At 38.3% G+C, this 17,061-nt stretch overlaps 1 protein-coding gene across 1 annotated transcript; it reads right to left on the bottom strand.

Annotated features, from left to right (window-relative positions):
- Nucleotides 1-13,431: 13,431 nt before the first annotated feature.
- Nucleotides 13,432-15,159, bottom strand: LOC124595395 (gastrula zinc finger protein XlCGF7.1-like). The gene is made up of 2 exons (XM_047134120.1): nucleotides 15,035-15,159; nucleotides 13,432-14,605 (listed from the first exon to the last, which is right to left on the bottom strand). The coding sequence occupies exon 2, from the start codon at nucleotides 14,477-14,479 to the stop codon at nucleotides 13,637-13,639; it is 843 nt and encodes a 280-aa protein (XP_046990076.1). The 5' UTR covers nucleotides 14,480-14,605; nucleotides 15,035-15,159; the 3' UTR covers nucleotides 13,432-13,636.
- Between the last annotated feature and the right edge of the window lie 1,902 nt (nucleotides 15,160-17,061).

The following is a 17,061-nucleotide window of genomic DNA, read 5'->3' on the forward strand; positions in this document are numbered from 1 at the left end:
TAGAAGGGAGAACCAATAGAGGTACTCAAAGTACCCTCTGCCACACACCGTCAGGTGGCTTGCGGAGTATGGCTGTAGATGTAGATATCCATCTCTTAAAGAATTATTGGTATTATTGGTGCAACAAGCTGACGAGAACTGATGGGATGTGATGGCATGCAACCAAATATGAAAAAGTCTGTTGTGGTGCTTATTGTGAAAATGGCCATCCTTTTATGCATATCTGCAGACAGTGCGATAATATGTTTCACAGGCATGGAACAAACAAACATCCTGAGGCTGACTTTGTCCAGTGGTTCCAGGTGTATGAATGTCTTGTCACAGACATTTCAGAAGGGATACCTTGTTCTAAAGGAGCATGATTTTTATACGCAGACCAGCAATCAAACAAAAGCAAGTTATTTTGAGTAGCTGTTTGCCCAAAGCAATACTAATATCATAGTTTTAGTTCCCTTATGTCCATTTTCCCCACGGCTGTAATGTAAATATTCTCTATGACCCTTCCAAGATCACACGCTTGTAACTTCCAGTGTGCATTCAAAATGCTGGAAGAAAATATTAGATAACTAGTTTATAAGCTTAAGGGAGACTGGGGCACAGCAAGGAATTGGATACATAAAATAAATGACTGTCAGGCTGCCATCATAGTGCTGCGTATGTATTCTATACTCTCTGAGCATTTAGAGGACTGTGAAAAGAGGTGGCTGAATGATGATGGAATATTGAAATTTTGGCTCTAGTGTTTTACTTTTTCCTCTGCAATTTTTGCCATCTCAGTAGTAAGGATTTGTACGTCTTTTATTTTGCAGAAACAAAACACTCAAAACGTAAGCAGTTATCACAGGTATTGAATCTTCACAGCATATGAAATATAGCATTCTGTCTGTCTGCAACTCAATAAATGTGTTTGTGTTGATAGGGTAGGCACACTGGGTAAATATGTAGAAAACAAAAATGGTTTGCTACAGATATTGAAAAACTTCATTTGGTCTAACAACCTCTGAAGAAATACAGAAATCTGTGGACAGTGTGATTCAAGATGGCATGAAAGTTCTGGCAGCAGCAAAACAATAAAGCATCGCTTGACAGACTTGTGGCAATACGATGGTAAAAAGGTGCAACATTTGAAATTGTTGTAGTAGTAGTAGTAGTAGTAGTAGTAAGTACTGATAATGGTACTAACAGAGCAAATATAACACATATCAACAATGCAAGCATTAGTCTGATTGTAATCTGCCTGCATCTAGTAGCTGTTTAAATAGTCCAGGACACTTGGTGTCACCAAAGGCAACTCAATCTGCTCCAAAAGCAACCACCTGTAAGACCACAGCTCAGCATGGAAGAAAAGGAGGAAAGACAAGAATTCTTACTGACACACCAGAGATGAGAGAGCTTCTAGAATGTAAAAATAGGATGGGGAAAAAATGACTGAACACTCAAAATCAAACAATAGATAAACCCAGTCCTACAAATGTCAGAAGGAAACTTCACCAAGAGATCTGCTCTGCTATTCCTCAGATGAGTGACAGTGATGATAATTAAAGTCTTCACAATGATTAATAATTTAACATGGAAGGTGAGATGAAGAGAATGACAATTTTACTGTGAAAGCTGCAACAAAAGAAAAAGAAACACAGCTTCACCATTCAATTAATACAAAGGAAAGCATTACAATTGTGACTTATCTGCAGGAATCACTTAAGACTGACATACTTCTTACTTGCTGTAAATGCAGCACATGAAACTAGCTTTACAGATGTCCTATGTAGAATACCAAGGCCTCCCGCAGTCAGTTGCACAAAACAGACTGTAGCAAAGTTTGTAATTCCTATTTACATGGATACTTGCAATGTCCAGTGATTTTATTATGCACAAATTCAATGTATCACATAGTGTTTACAATGAAAAATGCATGTTTCCAGTCTGTCTGTGTGAAATTAAAAAATATCTGCAATGTGCCCCGCGCCAGCATCACTCAGTGTGCCCCATGATTGGGGTAGAGTGGGCATTTTCACATCAATTTGCTTTCAATTATTCTGTTTGTAAAGTTTTTAGCAGAACAAGACTTGTAAATTAATATAGATACTAGATGGTATAGGCTTCTTACATACATGAAATAATCCACGAATACTATCAAATTTCATAACAAAAAATTCTAAAACAAAAAATGTGCCCACTGTGCCTCAGTCACCTCTATCTCCTGCTGAAGAGCTATTAGTCGGAACAATAAAACAAAACAAACCTAATATTCCAACAGTACTGCAGCCTAATGAGTTTACAGAAAAATATTCCACTGACATTGGATTCTGTGAAAAAATGACGTTGGTAAGCTATATACCAAAATGAACAAAGTGGTGATTCTACTAAAAGCAATCAAAAGTAAATCCATTTCCCAAAAAGGATGAAACTTGTTGAGAGAGGGAAAAAAAACAACACTACTAGTTAGTGCTCGGAATGGTTTCAGAGAAAACAAATCAACTTAAACAATTACATTTGACTTCTTAAAGCATGTATTTAATGCTGCAGACCAAAATTAATTATATTGTGGGTTTTTCTAAACCTGTATAAAGCCTTTGATTTCATTAATTTTGATTTGCTGCTTAAAAAATTGTACAAATGTAGTATGCATGGGATTGTTGTCATCAGGTTTACGTTGTGTTAGATGGCAGAAATATGTCATAAAAATTAAGATTGCTTTTCAAGATAAATGAATACTAGTCAAGGGGACACTGAAGACTTTTTGTTTGTCCCTCTATTAGTCTTGATTTAGTGATGATTTACTTTGCCAATTGACAGCGGTAGAGCCCTGTTTGCAAATCATACTAGCCAGTTTATTCAAAAACACATTGAAGTTTATTTACAACAAAAGGCTTCTGTGGGAATAGGGGCAGAGAAATGATTTAGAGACAATTGCATAATGGTAAATGAGAAAAAACCAGAGAGTATTAACATAACAGACATAAGAACAAAAGCTAGAAGAAATATAATGCTACACTACTGGACATTAAAATTGCTACACCACGAAGATGATGTGCTACATATGCGAAATTTAACCAACAGGAAGAAGATGCTGTGATATGCAAATGATTAGCTTTTCAGAGCATTCACACAAGGGTGGCGCCGGTGGCGACACCTATAACGTGCTGACATGAGGAAAGTTTCTAACTGATTTCTCATACAGAAACAGCAGTTGACCGGCATTGCCTGGTGAAACGTTGATGTGATGCCTCGTGTAAGGAGGAGAAATGCGTACCATCACGTTTCCCACTTTGATAGAGGTCGGATTGTAGCCTATCGCAATTGCGGTTTATCGTATCGCGACATTGCTGCTCGCGTGTTGGTTGAGATCCAATGACTGTTAGCAGAATATGGAATCGGTGGGTTCAGGAGGGTAATACAGAACACTGTGCTGGATCCCAACATCCTTGTATCACTAGCAGTCGAGATGACAGGCATCTTACCCGCATGACTGTAACGGATCGTGCAGCCACGTCTCGATCCCTGAGTCAACAGATGGGGACTTTTGCAAGACAACAACCATCTGCACATAACAGTTCGATGACATTTGCAGCAGCATGGACTATCAGCTCAAAGACCATGGCTGCAGTTACCCTTGATGCATCACAGACAGGAGCACCTGCGATGGCGTACTCAGCAACAAACCTGGGTGCATGAATGGCAAAATGTCAATTTTTCGGATGAATCCAGCTTCTGTTTACAGCATCATGATGGTCGCATCCCTGTTTGGCGACACCGCGGTGAGTGCACATTGGAAGCGTGTATTCGTCATCGCCATACTGGCGTATCACCTGGCGTGATGGTATGGGGTGCCACTGGTTACACGTCTCGGTCACCTCTTGTTCGCATTGACGGCATTGTGAACAGTGGACGTTACATTTCAGATGTGTTATGACCCATGGCTCTACCCTTCATTCGATCCCTGTGAAACCCTACATTTCAGGAGGATAATGCACGATCACATGTTGCAGCTCCTGTACGGGCCTTCCTGGATACAGAAAATGTTCGATGGCTGCCCTGGCCAGCACATTCTCCAGATCTCTCACCAATTGAAAACGTCTGGGCAATGGTGGCCAAGCAACTGGCTCGTCACAATGTGCCAGTCACTACTCTTGATGAACTGTGGTATCGTGTTGAAGCTGCATGGGCAGCTGTACCTGTACACGCCATCCAAGCTCTGTTTGACTCAATGCCCAGGCATGTCAAGGCCGTTGTTACGGCCAGAGGTGGTTGTTCTGGGTACTGATTTCTCAGGATCTGTGCACCCATATTGCATGAAAATGTAATCACATCTCAGTTCTAGTATAATATATTTGTCCAATGAATACCTTATTATCTGCATTTCTTCTTGGTGTAGCAATTTTAATGGCCAATAGTGTAGTAACAAATGTCTACATAAAATTTCTAGAAATATTGTTAGACAATCATTTTAGAAGGGGTGGGGGCAATCTTGCTGTATTACATAATAAAAGATAGTTTATATTTTAGACAAATTAGGTTCATGAAATTCATCTCATACTGGACAGGGAAATCTGTGAGCTACTAAATGACTGCATGACAACAGATTCAAACCTTATACATCCTAAGGTCATAGAACATCTTGTCAAATGCTTGACGAGTCCATATGATACTATTTACATGCACTGAAGATAGCTATTCAGCAGTTGAAATTTAGATCTGCAGTAAGAAAATATAGGCTGGATTTGTGAATGATTGCTGAACTTTTTTTCCTTTTTCAAAACATAGTTGTATGCTTTCCACATTGATTTTTTTATAGAGCACAAACCTGTTTTAACCTTTGCTTGTTGTTATTGGCACGTTATCTTTTGATGGAGAGTGCAACAGCCTTTGCTTCCTCAGCATTTTCCAAATTTCACAGTTAAACCACACTAGGTCTTTTCTATCGTTAATCCACTTACTAGGCACATATTTCTTCAGAGCTTTGTCTGTAATTCCTCTATTTCCATCACACTGGAAGTAAATGACATCAATTCACTGTCTAAGTGAGATGCACATTGCGGTGAGTGCACATTGGAAGCGTGTATTCGTCATCGCCATACTGGCGTATCACCTGGCGTGATGGTATGGGGTGCCACTGGTTACACGTCTCGGTCACCTCTTGTTCGCATTGATGGCAGTTTGAACAGTGGACGTTACATTTCAGATGTGTTATGACCCATGGCTCGAGAGGGTGCGTTCCTGGATGAGGTATCGAATATATTGCTTCCCCCTACTTATACCTCCCGAGGAGATCATGAATGTAAAATTAGAGAGATTAGAGCGCGCACGGAGGCTTTCAGACAGTCGTTCTTCCAGCGAACCATACGCGACTGGAACAGGAAAGGGAGGTAATGACAGTGGCACGTAAAGTGCCCTCCGCCACACACCGTTGGGTGGCTTGTGGAGTATAAATGTAGATGTAGATGCTAACAACTGCTTATCTGCTCTTTCTAGCAGAAACTCTCCTAGCCTTCTTGGCTGATTTATTAACTTTAGTAAGCACAGTGCTATGATGGCATCATGATCACTAATTCCTGTCTCTATACTGACGCCTTTGATAAGGTCAGGTCTGTTTGTAGCTACAAGGTCAAAATTATTTCCATACCATGTGGGCTGTCACACTAGCTGCTCAAGACAGATTTGAAAAACTTGTTCAAAAGTATTTAACAAGACTGACTGACTGCACTACCTGTATTTATTGGCAGTACTACATCTCGCCACCTGAAGGTAAGTCTTGGTCAGTACTTCTGTATCATAATTTTAGTACGATATGAATGTCGCTGTAATCCCTCCACTGGCTTATTTGCATAGAAAGCCCCCTTATCCCTCCCAAAAAAATTGTGTCACATTACCAGAGTTGCAGGACACTGTTCACCAGATACGGTCCATACTGGCAAATTTCCACATTAAGGCCACAGGGTACATGATGCTTCATCATTCCACCAACTTCCCCGCATAGGGCCTCCCGGCCAACAATGCCATATGATCATTTCATTTCATTTTTTCCAAGAAGGTTATGTACTGAGCAAGGTGTCAGTAAGAGTAGGATTCAAATCCCCGTCCAGTCATCTTAGTTTAGGTTTTGTAGTCCCCTAAATAACTCTAGTTGTATGCTGGGATGATTCCTTAAACAGCCACAGCCGACTTCATTCCCTATTGTTGTGTAATCTATGTCTGTGTACCAACTCTCAACACATCAACAGAATTTTAAACCCTGATCTTCTTATAATAGTCTGCTATTTTCACAGTTTCGAGCCACTGGTCAATGCATCTTTTCAATAAGCTGTTTGCATGTATATCCACTTTCCTGTGTCAACAGTCACAATGCAAAAACTAGAAGTTGATCAGACTAATTAATTCTTTGGTAAAAGTGTAGAATAACAAAACTTTAATGCATAAAGTTACTAGAGATTAGAACATGAGTTAGACACAATGGCTTTTCAACAGTGGCTGCCAGATTATGTGCCCCGTTAAACACACATTACACAGGTTGTGGTGTTCTTCTGAAATGTTCATAACAGTAAAATTAGAGAAACTGAAGATTATAAAAAGATGTATGGACTGATATTTTTTCTGCACACCTTCTGTTCACTGGTCGAAAAAATGAGGGACAGTACAATTATTTTCTGCTGATGTTTTAATTTGCTTCCATCTGTGGCCTTCAACATTCTGTTGCTCTTGCTTACCTGTTTCAGGGGGAAGTGGATGTTGCAGCTGTCATCGGTCGCCACTGTCTTCTCTAAACATGCTGAAGTAGTACTGAAAATGTTTCTACACCTCTTCCTCTTATTATTAGATGTTTGTTACATATAAATTCTGGTAAAAAAGGTTAATTTTGAGTGTGGGGAGGAGGGACAGGGGAACATAGCATATAAAATGTTAGTGTCAAAGTCAATATTATATGTTGTGAATTACAGTGTAAATAAGAAGAGACTTAGACTTGCATGTTGAAATGAAGCTGTCATCAATTTTCTTAAAGTTGTAACTCCAAGATGGCATTTTTTGGCATTTGTGGGAACACTGTGTTGACAAATGTCATCAGTGGTGACTGACTGAGACCTTGCACAAAACTCTCTGGTCGTCTGCCTTATGATTTTATTGAGTTCAGATGCTTCTGAGATGTGTGCTCCTTTTGTTAACAAAAGTGTGCTGCATAGTATCTATGTCATGTGATTATTCATTGTTGCTATCATCAATACACTGTACCACTGCTATGTATGTGTTAGTTACTTGATTCTGAATGTGGAAGATAAGCAAACTAATGACGAATTTCATTTTGGGTGAGAGTTTTGGTAATCTCTCTTCTTGTACGCAGCAGGACTGAGTGTAACGGGATGTTTAGCTGACTTTCTTCTGTTCATATTTCATTGTTCCAGAAGTGAAACAAGTTTTGATAGCACAAAATATAATCCCTCACTGCTAAACTAAGTAGCTTTATTTACTTTTCAATGTGGCTTTAAGTGTACTCAGCATGAACACAATACCACTCATTAATACCCATTGCTGCAATCTACACACAGTAATTTGCATGGCTCTTATGCAAGAATTTATTTACTGTTAGAAAGATCAAACAAAGATGACAGGACAGAAGAGGGAGATTACTAAAATTTAGCAAACTGCAGAGGTGGTTAAAATATATACATAAAATAGCTTTCTAATAATGCCTGGATAGCCTCCTGGGAGGAAAATAAAAGTTGTCAATGATCTGTGAACCTACTGAAAGCAATGCTAGATGGTAGAAATTGGCACAAGCTACAAGACCCACAATAACATACAACAATAATCAACACTGCTTTTTTTGTTAGCACCTCTCTATGTTATAATGAAATGAGATCATCTGTGAGATTAAAACTCCAGGCATAGCCACGAAATACAAAACCACTGAGAAATATATATTGTCAACTGTTTTGACGCACAGTGAAGACAAAGTTGCAAGCAACATTAGAAACTGTGATCACAGGCAATCAGTTGGCATCTAGAAGCATTACTATACTCTAAATATCTGTTCATTTTGTCATAAATTCTGCTATTTATGACTTAAAACAATGGAAAATTTAGGATGGAATAATAACAATATTATGAAAAGGACAGTTGTTACTGGCCATATTGCGGAGATGCTGAACTGCAGATAGGCACAACAAAAAGACTCTCAAACAAAGCTTTGAGCCAAACTGGCCTTCCACCAGAACAGACAAAACACACACACACACACACACACACACACATGACCACAGTCTGCGGGCAGAAGCACATAATTGGAGAAGCGACTGGGTTGTGGGGTTGAGGAGGGGGCTGGGGTGAGGAGGGAGAGAGATAGCAGGGTAGGGTTGGGGGACAGTAAAACGCTGCGTGTGAGAACATACAGGGATGAGCTGGGGAGAGAGTAGGGCAGGCAGGTGTACTTGGGAGGTTAGATGGAGGGCAAGAATGCAGCCCCACTTTAAAGGCTGTTCTAGAGCATAGCATGATTAGTCACCATTTATGAACACTTGGAAATCTTTGTGACTACTGTCAAGCAATTGGAAGATGCTGTGAGTTTATGTACCAAGCAAATTATCGAGAGTCATGCAGCAGAGGTACCAACGGTGCCTAAGTTACTATCCTCTTCCATGAATAATGTCTCACCTACAGGAAGTGCAGGGCCTATTGCTCCTCAACAACCAGGCTGTATGTTGAGTCAGTAGTAGTTCCTGGGGTTTTGTACAGGGGAAGCTGAGACTTGGGAGAACCCAAGATACAACACTCATCCTCTTCGCCAATAACTTTCAGGTGTTGTCTCTACTAAAATTCAAACTAGTGGGCCAATGCAACACACTTCACACTTCATCTGTGGGGTGGGGAAAAGGGGGGGGGGGGGAGGACTTTCTGTGACCTGTGTCAGGGGAAAGTAAATAGAAGGTTGGGGGCCTGCTAATTGTTGGGAGTTCAAACATACAGAAAAGGCAGTAAAGGTTAGGTTAGATTACATTAGATTAGTTTTTCATTCCATAGATCCGTGCTGTAATATTATGAATATATACATAATTTCTTTCTATTAAAAAATTTGTTAATGGAGTAGAAGGAGTTGGCCACTAGTAAGTCTTTCAGGCTCCTTTTAAACTTATCTTTATTTGTAACTAAATTTTGTATGTTTGCTGGCAAATTATTGAAGACAAGTGTTCCTGAGTAGTGGACCCCTTTTTGAACTATAGTAAGCACTTTTAAGTCCTTGTGCAGATCATTTTTGTTCCTGGTATTGTATATATGAACTGAGCTGTTTGTTGGAAAAAGAGATATATTATTTAGGACAAATTTCATTAAGGAGTAAATATACTGAGAGGCAGTAGTTAGTATACTCAGTTCTTTGAAGCGGTTTCTACAGGACGTCCGTGAGTTTAGTCCACAAATAATACGTATTACGTGCTTTTGGACTCTGAAAACTTTTGTTTGACTTGAAGAGTTACCCCAAAATATTATACCATATGACATTATGGAATGAAAGTAGGCAAAGTATGCAGGCTTTCTCAGCTAACACTCGAATTTCAAATACAGATTGGTTAAGGCGTTTCTGCAGTTCTGTGGTGTGCTCCTCCCAACTGAATTTATTATCAAGTTGTAATCCCAGGAATTTAAGACTGTCAACCTCTTCTATCTGCTCTTCTTCATACTTTATGCATATGCTGGGTGGAAATTCTGAATTGCACATAGTGAGTCTTTTCGAAGTTTGATGTCAGTGAGTCAGATTTAAACCATTTATTAATATCCATGAAAATATCATTAGCAGATCTTTCTAGAACTACACTCGACATACTATTTATTGCAATATTTGTGTAATCTGCAAACAAAACGAACTCTGCTTCTGCCAGTGTAACTGATGAGGGATCATTAATGTACACAAGAAAAAGCAGTGACCCTAAGATGGGACACCACGTGTAATTTTTTCCCACTCTGATGATGGCTGATGACTTAATTCAACAGTCCCTTGCACTGACACCCTTTGTTTCCTTTTAGCGAGGTACGACTTGAACCATTTTGCAGCATTGCCCATGACACCATAGAATTCTAATTTATTTAAAAGGATGTTGTGGTTCACACAATCTGATGCCTTTGACAAATCACAAAAAATACCTGCAGCTTGTAATTTGTTATTTAATGAATTAAGTACATTTTCACTGTAGGTGTAAATAGCCTTCTCGAAATCAGAACCCTTCAGAAATCCAAACTGTGTTCTTGATAATATGTTATTTGTGGTCAGATGGTTGAGAAGCTGCCTGTACATTACTTCTTCTAAAAATTTTGAGAATGCCGGCAAAAGTGAAATCGGTCTGTAGTTTGATGGTATCTCTTTATCCCCTTTCTTGAATAGAGGCTTAACATCTGCATATTTTAGCCAATCAGGAAATGTCCCAGTTATAATTAACTGGCTACACAAGTAACTCAGAATTGTACTAAACTCACAAGAACATGCCTTAATTAACTTTGTTGATATTTCACCGTAACCACTAGAATGCTTTGTTTTTAAAGATTTTATTATGGAAGATATTTCTTTTGGTGAAGTGAGTGACATATTCATGTACCTGAAGCTATTTGTAAAGGCTAGTTTCAGATATTCAAGGGCATTATTTACTGATCCTGGCAATCCCATTCTATCAGTAACAGATATAAAGTACTTCTTAAATAGATTTGCCATATTATGCCCATCGGCTACTAATGTGTCATCTACCCTTAATGTTATTTGCTCCTGTTCCTTTCTGGTTCTACCAGTCTCCTCTTTCACTATATCCCATATTGTTTTTATTTTGTTCCCTGACATTGCTATCTTATTCTTGTAGTGCATTTGTTTAGATGTCTGAATTACTTTTTTTAATATTTTACAGTATTCCTTGTATTTAGCTAAATCATCAGCATTGGAGATATTCATGCGACAGATACATTTTCCTTTTTGTCTTACAGGAAACCTTTACTTCTTGTGTAATCCATGGTTTTATTATAGACTTCTATTTAATTTGAGTAACTTTTAGAGGAAAACGGTTTTCAAACATGGTACTGACATTGTTCATGAATGTGTTATATTTTTCATTCATGTCATGAGCACTATAAACATCTTTCCAGTTAACAAGGATCATCTTGTGCACTAAGGGAGTGTGCCTGTGGGCCTCATTCAAAATGCTAACAGGCTTCTGTAGCCACTGAGAGAATGGGGTACAACCAGCTGCACACTGGAACAAATGTTGCTTGTCCTCTGTGTTTAAAGGTCTTATTGCAACATTCCAGCACATGGTAGAGAAGGTTGAGAAGGCTAGCCTTGCTCATGTAATTTCAATGAACATGCCAATCTGCAGTAAGTCGTGTTGCAGTCTTGAAACAGAGACTTTGAAGATTCGGTGACAAGATAGGCTGTGACAAGATAGGCTGTGACATCCAGACTTGCACCACAGGGTTGAGAACATAATTAATCAGGAGTGCTCTACAAATAAGAGCCTGGTACCCACATGGCTGAATGTGAATAGGATGCAACCAAGGATTTTTGGGATCAGGGAACTCTCCATCCAGTCCAGATACTGGTATATGTAGGAGATCCGAAAGAATTAGTTAGGGTTAGGCTTGAAGAAAAGCCTCCCTAAGATGAGACAATTAAAATCCTAGTGAGCAATTGCCGAAGAATTCACAATAAAATACAGAATTTGAAGAACTCCAAAAAGCAGCTTAACTCGCATATTTTTTGGTACAGAAAGCTGGTGAAATCTTCAAATCCTCAGCAGTTGGATTTTTGGGGTCAAAATAAATTTATATCAAAAGTATAGGCTAAAGGATAATGGGTGTGGTGTGTTCGTTGCAGTACACAAGAGACTCAGACTGAGAAGTGCTAACAAGCTGCATGTGTGATCGTTCGGGCCAGGCTCATTATGAAGGGCAGAGACAAACAAATAGCTGGGTGTATCAATTTGTAGTGGTATAAATTGAACCGTTCACATAGACTCAATCATAGGTAAATCAGAGGACAGACATTGGTTCATTGATAGGATCCATTCAGCCTACAAAGGAGATTTATTACAAAACACTTACATTATCCATCCTAGAATATTGCGCAAGTGATTGGGTTCCAAGCCATATAGGTCTAACAGTGGAAAATGAATGTATACAAAGAAAGGCACTACGAAAGGTGACAGGTTTGTTTTATCCATTGGACAGTATCATGGAAATGCTGAAAAACCTGACCATGTAGATGCTTAATAATAGCTGCCAACTATCCCACAAGAGCTTGCTTACAAGGTTTCACATTTAGGACTCAACAGGTTATCATTCTCCCTTTGCTCCACAAATGAAATTAGAAGAAATGCTAATACAAAGTATAGCGGGAAGTGCCCTTTGCTATGCACTTCACAATGGTGTGCACAGTATAAATGCAGCTGTAGTAACTGTTGTCATCTTAAAAAATCATTAAGGCATTCTATGAACTCTACAATTTTTTGGGTATCCAACAGGAACTTTTATTTCATTTAACATTACTAAAAATTATTTCACATGTTAGGTTATGTTATGCCAACAACTGTAATGACTAGAGCTGCTATGAGCAGAATTAGATGAGAGCTTTCTGAAATCATGCCTGATAGCATGATAATTAAAGGATTTAATCTGTGTTAACCAAACACCAAAATTAATAACAAGATCAGGATCAGCATTAGTCGCTGAAGTAGAAATCTTTATTTCTGTTGCAGACTGATTTCGATCACTGTGTGACCATCATCAGTGCTTGTATTAAAGCACTGTGGACTCATAAATACAAGCAGTAAAATTGCAATATCTGCTTGTCCGACTGAAAATACAAATGCAACTCAAGTGATCCGAAGTTGATGGAGTCACCATTCACAAAAATTCTGAATCTGCATAAGGGAAAATAGGCTAACTAGTATACACTTTCAAGAGAGGCAGCTCATAGTAAAGCATAATGGCAGATCTAATTCTCACAACCACAAAGCAGAGGAAAACATTGGAAGCTGTAGAAAATAAAAAACAGGTCACAGCAGTCACTGTGAAGCAATATTAAGAGGGAACCACAAGACGTATGGAGATGAAAAAGGGAAAGGTGTCTGCAGGGATATAGATATTAAGAGGTTACAGTTAAGGAAGGGAGGAAGGAAGATTAGTGTGTAACTTCCCGTCGATAACAAGGTCATTAAGAGACAGAGGACAACTCGGATATGGATTAAATAACATAGCAGGCTGAAAGACCAACTTGTGTTGTAAAGATAGAGTGTGTTTTTGTGTGTGTGTGTGTGTGTGTGTGTGTGTGAGAGAGAGAGAGAGAGAGCTACTTGTTTACATTTATGAAACTTTACATTTTAAGGATTTCTGCTCCCAATTAATTTTTTTAAGAAGAGTACTCAAGTAATACAATATCAGAGTATATTATACATAGAATGAAAAGAACTCTCAAATTTTATTACTGGTTTTATTTACACAGAAGCTCTAAAAGCATTCTGAGATTCTGGAAACATGTAATGTATTTCCATTAAATTAGCCTAGTTTTAAGATATGCATGCTTCAAAATAACACAGTCCACAAGGGAAACAATACTCAAAGCAGCTAGTATTTTTACATTTCAAATCAGTCCAAACACACAATCTTGAGAATATTCTCAGCATGGTACCATAAAATGGTTATATGCAACACTGTGTGCAAGCAGATCACTTGAAAGTGTACCTCTACCTTCTTCACTTGCCTGTGTCATTTGGTCTGTGGGACTGTCACCTGGGTGCCCACTATTTACAAGCATGTTGTTCTTCGATACTTCACCTGTGTATGCATTATGTATGTCAGAGTTTATACTAGCTACTTGCTTTCCAGACAGGTCATTTGCTACCTCCTTTACACTATGATGAACGCGATTCACATGACGAATCAGGTAACTGTCTTTAGCAAATGTACGGCCACAGACATGACACTCAAAGTTCAAGCCTGTTGCGTGTAATCTCTCGTGCAAAGCATAATCCTGTTTTGAGGTAAATGTTACATTACATTTTCCACAAACTAAAGGCATATCTACAACATGACTCCATTTATGTGCTGTCAAATAGCTCTTGACGGCAAATTTTTTTCCACACATATCACAAGAATAGGGTCTCTCCCCTGTGTGTGCCCGCTTGTGTGTGTTGAGACTGCTTTTCTGGCTAAACCATTTAAGACATACATTGCACTGAAATGGACGTTCCCCCGTGTGAGTTCTAACATGGGCTTCCAAATATGGTTTGCGACTGAAACTTGCTTCACATAACTTACAGTGAAATGGTTTATCGCCAGAGTGTAGCTTCATATGAACATAATATGAGGATGCTGAAGCGAGTACTTTCCCACACACTTTACACGTCTGTGGTTTTGGACGAGGCTTTTCTTTTGTCGATTTTTGACAGCTAGCATTTTCTAAAGTTGATTCACAGTTATATAGCTGTGGCTGCACAGAAGTTTGGTTCGTTTCACACATTTTCACAGATCTTCTCTCAAGTTCCCCTCAACTCACGAAAAATTAGAAAATAAGCATACTGATTCCTTGAAATTCATTCTCCTGGTGTTAGCGGGATCCTCCGTAAATAACAGTTTACTGAGAGACCTGCAACACGGAAAAAACCATCCGGCTACAAAATATGAACCCTTAATTCATGCAGGAAACTTTCTATTTCATCTATTAACATTAACTACCATGCACGTAGTTAATCTAGAGTTCTGGTCTCATAAAACATTCGGATACTGGGCCCCTCATAGCTTGAACAATAAACGTGATATAAATGAGCATGCAGTCCCTTTAATAATGCGCTATGACTAGTCAGGAAATAAAAGATTCTATAATTACACAGAACGGTAGGTATAATTTATTCCAGTATTCTGTCCATTCAGTTCTCCCAAAAATAATCACTGCTCCAGTATTAGCGCAGTTTACTCGCATAATTTTGGCCAACAGAAAGCTTTGCTCAGCTAACCATTACTGATTCCTAATTCAACCTGTAAAACTGATTAAAACAGGAGTCTTGCAGTATCTCACCTGAAATTTATTTACTGAGATTCCAATTATTAAATACTCTAATATTCTATTTACTCGACGAAATATCGATTTATAAACATTTCATACAACACATTCTGTTCTACCAACATTGATACAGTAATGGGACATTCAGCAAAGTATCGATTTTGTGTAACACCAGCATTAAAAAAATTTTTTTTCACATCTAATTCATCATTTCTCACAGCTTTCTTCCGATAATATATTAATGGCCAACGGAAACTTCGTAACGTACGTTCCTGATTAATTGTGTGTGTTAAAGTGCGAAGAAATGAAACAAAATTTCAAAACAGCGACATTTATTGCTAGCGAAAATATATACATACGAGCATATGAAACAATATTTATAAGGATATAAATAGAGCCTGTTTACCTTATCCATTATGTTCCTTTTCTTAAGTAACTAGTAACGTCACAAACAACGTATTTTTATCCTTCGTTAAAGCTGATTTTTCACATAAAGTGTTCGTTAATAAAAATTGCCTCGTTAACTTATGATTTAATTTATATACAGTGTGGGCGTCATCTCTGTTCTGTTATTATAAAACCTAAATAATCTGACCTCGTTTGCGTAAAAACACTCAGAAAAAGTATCTCTATTGTTATGTAACATTAGCAGTTTGCCGTGAAAACAAAGCACAATAATAAAATAAAGATTAAGAAGAAACAAAAGCACAAAACCATCTAGTGTAACATAAGCGAGCTCGGTGAAAATAGATTAACTTCTGATTTTAGCAGACGACACGCTCAAAACTTTCTTCGCGAGAAACTTTGACGGGACGTGGCGTGAAGGTCCGTCGACGTCCTGAGTGAATGCCGCTATTTGAAATGCGTTGTGGAATGTTTTGACGTGACGTGACGGCCAATGTGAATTGTCTACCATCATTGATCACGGAGAGTGCCTAACTTGGAAAATATGTGTATTTAAGTTTCGACACTACACATGTATGGTACTTCTATCTCGTGTTTTACAGCTGGAGAATAGGAAGAATACCTTTTTTTATATCACAGTTATCAGGTTTTATGATTGACGAAAGAGAGCCATGTATGCAATTGTAAAACATATGTTTCCTCTTTGTAACATGAATAACGGAAATTTGGAAGCAGACGACTGTATGGACTAAACGATACATCTCCCGTAGCGCTTAGTGTTAAAAATTTTCAACTTTTTATAATGCTTCAGTGAACAAACAAATTGGAATCATCTGTACTACTCTTCTGTACGCATTTCGATAGTCAGTTTAATCTGACTTCATACAGATTCCATACATGCGAGGAAAATTCCAGCACAGTTCCAACATGTCTTTTATAACAGTCAGTCAAATAAGTGAGCCCTTGCTTCCATTCTATCTCTGTCAGTTGTTACATAGTAGACTTTGTATAATGTGACCAATTTCTGAGTAATTCACGTTGTATTTTATCTTTATTAACGTTTTTTGTCATTTTTTGTGTGAAATGCACAATATGATATTGGAGAAGTCAGTTGGGTTTATTGTGTGCAATACACCATAATGAGTTTCATATTATGAACGGACAGAACCACCTGTAGTAGGATGGTGAGATAATAACATAATGGAATATACAAATTTTGTGAACAATATCAGACAAGTATGATACAGCTGGGCAATATGTTGCTTTTGTACACTATACAAGAGTCCTATGGTATACCATGAAGCTGCAACTTGAAACTGTTCTCCAATTTAGACGATCCACCGATTCATCACTTGGTTGACACAAAGGCCACTTATGGTTGGAATATTCAAATACTTTTTCCACTTAATGCGTTCTGTACCGAAAATTGTGAAAAATTGTAGTTCACATTAACGTAAGATCCACATGAGTAGTATAGAACAGTGTAGAATAAAAATTTATTGTCGCATAACATACAATTTCAGGTCATTGGCTTAATGTGCAGGAAACTCGTCAAAACACGAAACTATAATATACAGGGTGTTCCATTTATCTTAACCACACTAAATAATTGTTTGTCTAGATGCAAATTACAAAAT

This window comes from Schistocerca americana, chromosome 2 (assembly GCF_021461395.2).
Source record: "Schistocerca americana isolate TAMUIC-IGC-003095 chromosome 2, iqSchAmer2.1, whole genome shotgun sequence".
NCBI classification, from domain to species: Eukaryota; Metazoa; Arthropoda; class Insecta; order Orthoptera; family Acrididae; genus Schistocerca; species Schistocerca americana.

Bases quoted from the DNA above. Each gene is read 5' to 3' on its own strand.
- LOC124595395 (XM_047134120.1), bottom strand. From the start codon at position 14,479: ATGTGTGAAACGAACCAAACTTCTGTGCAGCCACAGCTATATAACTGT.